The 9,140-nt window shown below is 40.2% G+C and overlaps 1 protein-coding gene across 1 annotated transcript; it reads left to right on the plus strand.

The window, feature by feature from the left end:
* The first annotated feature begins 2,285 nt into the window (after window positions 1–2,285).
* On the plus strand, window positions 2,286–8,876 carry ankrd49 (ankyrin repeat domain 49). The gene is made up of 3 exons (XM_071517100.1): window positions 2,286–2,319; window positions 4,674–4,905; window positions 7,755–8,876. Exons 2-3 carry the CDS (start codon window positions 4,687–4,689, stop codon window positions 8,229–8,231), a joined length of 696 nt encoding a protein of 231 aa, XP_071373201.1. The 5' UTR covers window positions 2,286–2,319; window positions 4,674–4,686; the 3' UTR covers window positions 8,232–8,876.
* The last annotated feature ends 264 nt before the right edge of the window (window positions 8,877–9,140 follow it).

Consider the following 9,140-nt stretch of genomic DNA (forward strand, 5'->3'; position numbering starts at 1 on the left):
GGTGAAGGTGTGCTTTTAGATAGACAATACAAGGCTAAGAAGAAAAATCAAAACTCCAAAAAAATAAAAACTGCTCCTCCTTGTTGTTGTGGAGCCATTTGATGGATTTGGCTGCAAGACAGCAGACTTCCCCATTGCCCATTGAAAAATCCTAACACTAACTCACTACCTGTGATGTACTTTGCATCTCTGGGTCAATTTTGTTGTTTGGTGGTGTGCTTCATCACAAAATGAACATCACAGATCGATGAGTTATAACAGTGTAATCTGTAATAGAGTATCTGATGGTGGAATTTTCCTTTAAGGCTCGCCATTCACTAGTAGGCAGGATGACGGACCATCTGTCTCCTGACCCCTTGGGGTCAACAAAGACAATTGCATGTTTCCACAAAACCATACCCACATGAATAGCACACCTATAATTTAAAGGCAATAACCTGTATCACAAGACTGACTTTCATCAGTCTAAGTTCTCATATTTCTCTGTTAGATTAATTGGGTTCAGGGAAATACCATCATTTAGCCTGGTCCAGCACCAGAGGTGGGCAATATCTTCATGTAACTGATAAAAAGCAGATCAAATATTGTACATAAATGGCCAAATTCCCATTCCCATCATTCAAAATGTGTGAATAAACAACAGTGGATTCAACCATTTTTATTTCAATTCACAGTGGATTCAACATTGTTTATTTCAAGTTTTAATTGTCTAGCTATAGCTAGTTAGCTAGTTAGTTGTAATCAATTCTATACAGTTTTGGAAGAGCTATATGCAAACGCGGTAGCCTTGACATTCCACATTCTGGATTGAGTACAGTATATGGGCTGTGTTTTTTCTAATATAAAAAAAAACAACAATAAAAATAAATAAAACTTTTCTTGGTGGGTGACTAGGTGATACTAGAGAATTAGTATTTGAATACTGGCAGCTGAGCAGAAACAGCAAACAACCTACAACTTGGTTTGTGCACAGCAGAGTTTAACAAGCATAAAATACTTGAACATTGCAGGATCAAGAGAAATAGAGGAGTCAGACGATGCAGTAGCAAACAGCAGGTTGATAGGCTGAGGTTTGAAAATGGTTGTGAACTAAAGGGTAGTCCATTCATCTGCTTCTGCAGGTGAGCTGAGGAATTTTAATGACCTCACGATCTGTAAACCAGCACCATCATGCTCTTTGCAGACGTGAAGCAATATCAGACTCTTTTTTTATGCCATATACTGTGTAAGAGGGGAAACTCTCGCTCCATCATTTTCTGCCCTTTTGAATGGAAATGTGTTTTTATAGCAATGTTGAGGTGTATATTCATCTTCCTATAAAGTAATGTGTGTTTCCATCTATTTGTAATTGTCAGCCATGGTTATAATTGTAAACAAAAACTAAGTAACAATAAAACAGCCATTCACTGAAATGAAAAAAAGTATGTTCAGTCAGGCTAAAGGCTGATATTAAATTACATTGCTTGTATATAGACATTTTGAGTGAATCTTATGTGTTAAATTACTGAAGTGGTTCATCTTCAGCGATGCAGTAAATTGCATAATAGTACTGTAATCAATGATTTGGTGTTTTGAAACAAGTAAGAGAATCAACAGAGAATGCACAGTAAATTGATACAATCACTGAATGTGTTTCATTTTGCAAACATTTGATGTTTTGGACACATTTAGTCCTCCTTTTTGTGTCCTTCTTGCATCTTGATGGACACCATTGCATTCATTTTGCCAATATGTGCCAGTATACAGGATTTTGATCCAATTGTCTGAAACGCTATCACTCTCCCTCTATCTATCTATCTATCTATCTATCTATCTATCTATCTAGCCTACATAAACATACATAAATTCAACCCAGAAATCCAAAATATCAAAGGGAATTCTCATTCTGCATAATTTCAAAAAGATCACTAGGTTGAAAATGTCTTTCTTATTGCTATTTGGATAATATAAACATACCTTTGCATACTCCGTTTTGATTCAATTATTATTATATAGCCTATTATTTGATTGAATTATTTTGTTTGGCGGCATGATTTGAAAATGACAATTCTGTTTTAACATGCAACAGTAGGCTACTTTCTTACAGTAACTAAAGGAATAAACCTTTTGCATGAGATTTACACTTTTAAACTGCTGTGAAAAGAGAGTCAAAGCAATCATTAAAAAAAAACGTACGTGCACAAGTATGGACTTTCTAAGCAGATGGGTTTTGTAGTTCCGTTGACAGCGTCAGTCTCTGAAACTAACCCGGAAAAGAACTACATATCCCACCCGTCTTTGCGAGAGCTGACCGTAGTTTGTTGTGAACCCTAAAATCTGGTAGGTTGCCATTTATTGCTTTGCTTCTCCGCAGCGATGAAAGAGAACCATTATGCGTTTGTTTGGATATGAGAGATGTTTCTGTAACGTTGCCTACAGAAGTTGTATATAACATCACCCTAAATGCTGTAATGGCGGCTACAGCAGTTGTACGTACGTTAACGTCAACCTAAATGCTGTACTGGTGACTACAGCAATATGTAGCTAACGTTAACCTAAACGCCTTAACGGTGGTTACAGCAGATGTTAAAGTTAACCTAAACGTAACCGTAACGATGGCTACGGTAGTTGTATGTTACGTTAACCTAAACGTGTTAACTGTGGCTACAGCAGTTGTTAACATTACACTAAACGCCGTAACGGTGGTTAAAGCAGTTAATGCTAACCCGAACGCCTTATAACGATAGGTAACGTTACAGCGGTTGCATGTAGTTAACGTTAACCTAACCGCAATGACGGTGGTTACAGCAGGTGTGTGTAACGTTAACCGAAATTCTGCAACGGTGGCTACAGCAGCTGCGTGTAACGTTAGTCTAAGTACTGTAAAGTTGCCTACAGCCAGGGATTTAATGGAGGGTAAACCGACCTAAACTCAGTTTACCCACACTTTATCATTTCCATATTATACATCATAGCATTCAAACTGATGTAAGTTACACGAAGATAGGCTATGTTAATTGCCGGATTCATAAGGCCGCCAAACAAAATAATTCAAACAAATAATAGGCTATATAATAATAATTGAATCAAAACGGAGTATGCAAAGGTATGTTCATATTATCCAAATAGCAATAAGAAAGACATTTTCAACCTAGTGATCTTTTTGAAATTATGCAGAATGAGAATTCCCTTTGATATTGGATTGGGATGCCAAAATAAAAGAACAAAAATACTAAAGGTGACTGTACTGTCCATTCTCCTTTACAAGAAAAACCCCCTCTATGGTAAATTATCCCAGCCCCCCCAAAAAACACAAGAATACCACAGCACAAGTGTCACACAATGATCATGAGGATTTTTGATTTTTTGCAAGGGAGGACACACTAGTTTCATAATAAATTTGCCTCCTTAAAATCTAATGCACAAAAATAATAGTATAATTTAGCTCTGTTTCCGTCCAAAACACAAAGAGTACAGTCTTAATGTCAAACTATCCACTGAAAAATATTTAAAATTTTTAGTATTAGTTTGTTTTTAATACTTTTAAAATAATAAGCTTAGGCTTCAGCCTACACCTTTTTTTTTTTTTTTTTTTCGGTCAGACAATATAATGTTAATATAATAATATAATGTTTATTTTGTTTTATTCTTGATGCTTTAGTATTATTTAAATCACTGTCATAACTGTATTAGTTGATATTGTGTAAAATTGACCAGAAAAAAAAATAAACTAAATAAACTAAAACATGATGTCAAAATTGGCAGTTAAAGCTACATGCAACTTTTGGACTCGAGTCAGCAAAGTGTATTGTTTGTCCTGCTCTCCTCCCCCTCAGTTGGGAAAGTTGACACCAAAACAGCATCTAGACTGAGGCTGTGGTAACTGGCGTCTGTAAACACAGGCGTTAAAGAAGCAGACCACTAACGCAGGCAATCTGCATTTAAAAAAAAAAAAAGTGACGCCGATGTTCCCCTGTATTTTTGAATGGGTCTTGACTGCAACACCTTTGGCTTCACTGTTCTTTCATTTCCTACTGCTGTCCTCCATTGTTGTTGTTACTATGACTTCCCTGCACTGTGGCCACTAGCCTCATCTTGATAGCCACTGCCCCGCTCACTGCTGGCTGCACCAACATGCACCCATAAACATCTTTTACTTCTCTCGTCCTTTGGGTATCCTTTGGTAGGAAGCAGTCGCAGATCAGGCAGGTTGGTAAACACGAGTGTGCTATGTGCAGTTTACTGACACTATGTTGCATGATTTCTGGGTATTGAAGTCTGCAAAATTCAAACAGTTACCACTCGCTGTCATTTGGCACCGCCAGTGTGTAAAAAGTAGACAGTGCAACTTGAAGACTTTTCCCAAATTATTAGGGTCCACTGCTCACTTCATTATGCACCCTATCCACCAAGCAGCACTTATTTCAATAAAATTTAAAGCATGAAAAAAATATGTATCATATAGGTCTATGTCTTTTACTTTGTCTGAACGGCCTCAAGATGTTGCTGCCATTCATGTATTGACATGCATATCTTGAGCTCCAACAGGGGCAATGTACAAGGTTGGAGGAATGCCAGCTCATTATTTTTCCTTGCTATGTTATAATGAGTTGATTTGTTTTTTAAACATTTTAACACCAATTATCTCTCTCTCTCTTTCTCTCTTTCTTTCTCTCTCTGTCTCTCTCTGACAGAAATAGAGGACTGATGGAGTTTCCTGAAGATTTTAACCAGCTTGAGCTCCTGAATACACACGGACACCTGATCCCCCGTGGGGCAAGTAGCCTGTGGACCACGGACGATGTAGAGGGGGACGAGGTGGAAGAGGAGGAGGGGGAGCGCAGTGAGGAGTGGTATCTTCAGTCGGAGGAAGCGCTCAAAGACACACCGGAGGAGCTCATTCTGTGGGCAGCGGAAAACAATCGAGTAAGTGATGAGCTAAACACAGCGGTGGCGGTTACTGGTGCACACCTCTAAGCACCCTAAGGATACACTCACACTATTCCAGTTTTTTGCTGCGAAGCTAGTATTTGTCAGTCTGTCAATCTGTTGGTCGGTCAGTCGGTTGTTCCCAAAAATAAAATGCAGGTTGCAGCTTTTCATAAATTGCGTGCTTGTTGGTAGAAAAAGTGCTGCCTACACAGTCCATCAGGTGAGAAGGTGTTCGCTAAAGAGCTGGGTCTTTAGCCTTTTCTTAAAGATTGAGAGGGCCTCTGCGGATCGAATAGAGTTTGGTAACTCGTTCCAAACGGCACTTGTGTCCAACTCTCACTTACCAGAAACTCCCCCAAAAGAACCCATTTTCTTCCATCAGAGTAACAACTACTACCAGCTTTTCTACTGGTTGTTGTCATAAACTGTCAGCCGCCTACTTACCGCCTCTTCGTTGTGATTAGTTGGCTCACAAAAACGTCACGTGCACTGCTTTTAAAAAGGTGAACTGTTGTCATTAATAAAGCACTTTGCTATAAGTATTCAATTAGCGATCACAAAGGCAGCCTCAATTATTACAGCAGTTAGGCCTTGTAGTTTTTAGTGCCTTGGCTTTTCATCAAGCAGCTATGTGAAATAAACAGAAATTATCAGAAATTATTCCAATGAATATTTTGCCATGAAAGGTCAAACACCATACATAGGAAAAAAAAAACACGACAAGATAAAACATGCCGCACACAGAGCACATAAGCTCTCTCGCCTTGTCTCAATTCAAACATAAAGCAAAAAATAGGCACTGCATCTTAAGTTAATTTATTCTTTTGCAAGAAATGGAAGGCTCAAATAATGCAGAAGAATTACATGCTCAATCTTTGGCTCTTTTGAATTTGTCTATTCTATTTGTTCATATTGACAATATTTCAGTACGTTTAGTCAGAGTGTTTAAGCTGCATGCAATTATAAGTTATTACTGTCAGAGCGCATGTTTATTTTTAATATTACCAGTATAAATAATAAAGAGCAATGAATGTGTCGGTGAACGTCTGGCTGCTATGAATGCTGATCATCGTTTAGGAATAAAAAAAGCAGTGGTGCTCCAATAACTTGTAGTGGGCTTTACACAGCACTGGAGGAATTGTCAAATGTTGTTGAATGTACACTGCTCGCACTTACAATTACAATTTCCCATTTGGCAGCAGTTGTGCTGCCTACACAGTCCATCAGGTGAGAAGGTATTCGCTAAAGAGCTGGGTCTTTTAGCCTTTTCTTAAAGATTGAGAGGGACTCTGCGGATTGAATGGAGTTTGGTAACTCGTTCCACCACCGAGGAACCACAGAAGAGAAGAGTCTGGCTGGAGACTTAGGGCCTTGTTGTGGTGGCAGTAGTAGTCAAGGCGTGATATTACAAGCGCCTGTACTAGGAGCTGTGCTGCATGCTCAGACAGGTAGGGTCTGATCTGCCTGATGTTGTACAGGGCAACTCGACATGTCCGAGCAGAAGCCACATGCTCCTTAAAGGTTAATTGGTCATCAGTCGGCAGTCCAAGCACTGACCCTTGAGGTACCCCTGTGGACAAGCTGTGCGATTTAGACACTTTCCCCCTCCAAGACAATCTAAAAGATCTCCCTGAGATGTGGGACTCAAACCAGGACCCTCATCAGCTGACCCACCTATCTAAACTCAGAGAGTGAAACCAGGAAGTGCTCAGCCACAACAAAGCCTGACAACAGCCTAAGTCCAAATCTAACCCAGAAGCAAAGATTCAAAACCCTTACTGACCGACTGCTATCTCCTATGTCCCAGATCAGAGCTTGTACATCAGGAGAAGAAGCAAGCTACACATTACTAAAAGCAGACATGGAGCAGGAAAGAAAAAATAATGGAAAAGCATGGAGGCTATGGAGTTTCATGAGGCAGAAAAATGAATTGTGAGATTAGCTCCATTTTATTCTATTGTAGTTTACAAAACAAATGCGACAGCTTGCCCATCACAATTTCACAAGCTCTCCATCCAAATTATAATATTTGCACTTTGTAATGACATTTTAAAATTGTTGTTTACTTTCTAGCAAGCCAGTACCATTACTAGAAGCATTTGTCTCAGAAATTAATGTTATTCTGCAGTCATACTTTGAACGTTTATTTATCACATCATAACATGGTTGCATCGAGTAGTGAACCCCAATCACAATCACCCTCTTTTGTATTGAACTGTCATTTGGGTATTCTTCCTCTAGATTGTCTCATCTTGTATTAATATATCAAAATAAGGTGACACTTTGCATATCAAATTTCAACATGAAAAAATGAACGGCCTAATTATGCTTTTGTTATAAGGTGCTGTTGATTTTCTCTAGCCCAAAATAACTAAATTAGGCTGAAGAATGATGGGGCAGCTAAAGAGTGTGACTTTGCATTTCCTAAGGCTATAAATTGCAAAGAGTTGAGAAAGAGTGAACACTATTTTATACAGCCTGAACCCTTGAAATGGCACTGATCTCTGAAAACTGCCTCAGTCCACTTCAGTTGCAATTCATTTTATACACAATTGACATTGCTGCCCTGTATCTTTTTGACCAAGTGGACAAATCAAAACCACATGATTGAGTCTGAACTCGTCCCTGAACTGTTGTCAGTGCATATGGGCGACCAAGCAACTATGCTTGCTTGTGTGCAACTTGTGTGTGAGGATGTTTTTGGTTCTGGGTTAGGGTTAGGGAAATTTGTGTCGTCTAGCCGTGCTAAATCATTCAAATTACAGACCCACTAATGCCTCCAAATTACTTAAATTAAATTACATTAATAACAAACTCCCAACCTGTCTATGTCTTTCTTTCAGCTGTCAGCGGTCCACAGGTTGCTGGCTGCGGACCCCTCGCTGGCACATTGCCGTGACGAGGACGGCTACACCCCGTTGCACCGTGCGGCGTACAGTGGCCATGTTGCCGTGGCCTCTGCCTTGCTTGCCGCTGGGTCTAAGGTCAACCCCTGCACCATCGACGGCTGGACGCCTCTTCACAGCGCCTGCCGCTGGGGCCGTGTTGCCGTGGCAACCTTTCTGCTGCAGCGCGGGGCCGAGCTCAATGCCCAGACCAACGGTGGCCTGACACCGCTCCACCTGGCTGCTGCCCACACCAGCTCCTCCCCAACAGACTCCGCCCACACGCTAGAGCTCCTCCTCTCTCAGCGGCACCTGAAGGCCGGGCTCCGCAGCAGCAGCGGGGAAACGGCTAGCGAGGTGGCCAGACGTAGCGGCCCACATTACTTCCTGTTTGAGATGGTGGAAGACTGTGCCAGTGTGCTGCCCGCCTGCTGAACCAAACACACATGCCCAGACAGACGCTCACATTCACACACGCACGTACATACACATTCTGTCTTCCTCAGTGTGCCACAATTTCATCCCCGTACTGAACAGAGCAGCAGTTTTCCTCTTTATTGTTAGATAAGGACGGAAATATTCATATATCAAAATATAAGAGCAGGACAATTTAAACTGGAGCAGGCAAAAAGAGAGCAGGTATAGAATTTCACTTAAACAAATGCTGTTTCTTGTATTACTAATAAATAAGACATTCAGATGGTTACCGTAAAAGTCCCTAAACCACCATCCAAGACACAGAGGGCACAGGAACTTGAGTGACTGTCATATTTGCTGTTCATCACTAAAAGTTGTCTCGTTGTCATGGGGAACTGTCCAGCACCTGCTCAAAGCTTTTATTGGTGATCATAATATGACCAGAATGTGAATATGCATAGACATTCACACATGGATACCTTTATGTTTCATACCTACTTGTCTCTTTTCTTCCCTCATGATATTTACTATTGACTCTAGTATTTAGTTAGTGGCTCATATTCTCTTACAACTGACGGGGATGTTGATGGTCAAACCTGTGCATATGATGAAATGAAATGAAACATTGTCATGAAAAATGGATGGATATGATTTGAATAAAATTTCCACTTTGTCTCATCACAAGGTGAGATGTGCACTTATTTCCATGTTAGTATTCACAGTTGCTCTGCATGATACAATTTGTTTTCAGGGAACTGACAATAACTAATCAGCTTTGTGCCTGAACAAAGGGAAACCATTTGGATTCTGCTATTTTTCAGACAATTTGTTGTCCACTTATTGTCAATACTGCCATGCCTTTTCTATGCAAGTCACCATGCAGATATTACCAATTGTCCCATAGCATTCAGGTATAAGCAGTTTGAC

This window comes from Centroberyx affinis, unplaced genomic scaffold, assembly GCF_046629955.1.
Source record: "Centroberyx affinis isolate AG114_WGS23_722 - 3 ecotype Tasmania unplaced genomic scaffold, CSIRO-AGI_Caff_v1 ptg000458l_1, whole genome shotgun sequence".
NCBI lineage: Eukaryota > Metazoa > Chordata > Actinopteri > Beryciformes > Berycidae > Centroberyx > Centroberyx affinis.

Bases quoted from the DNA above. Each gene is read 5' to 3' on its own strand.
- ankrd49 (XM_071517100.1), top strand. From the start codon at position 4,687: ATGGAGTTTCCTGAAGATTTTAACCAGCTTGAGCTCCTGAATACACAC. The intron at 4,906-7,754 runs GTAAGTGATGAG...TCTTTCTTTCAG, and splicing joins GGGCAGCGGAAAACAATCGA to CTGTCAGCGGTCCACAGGTT.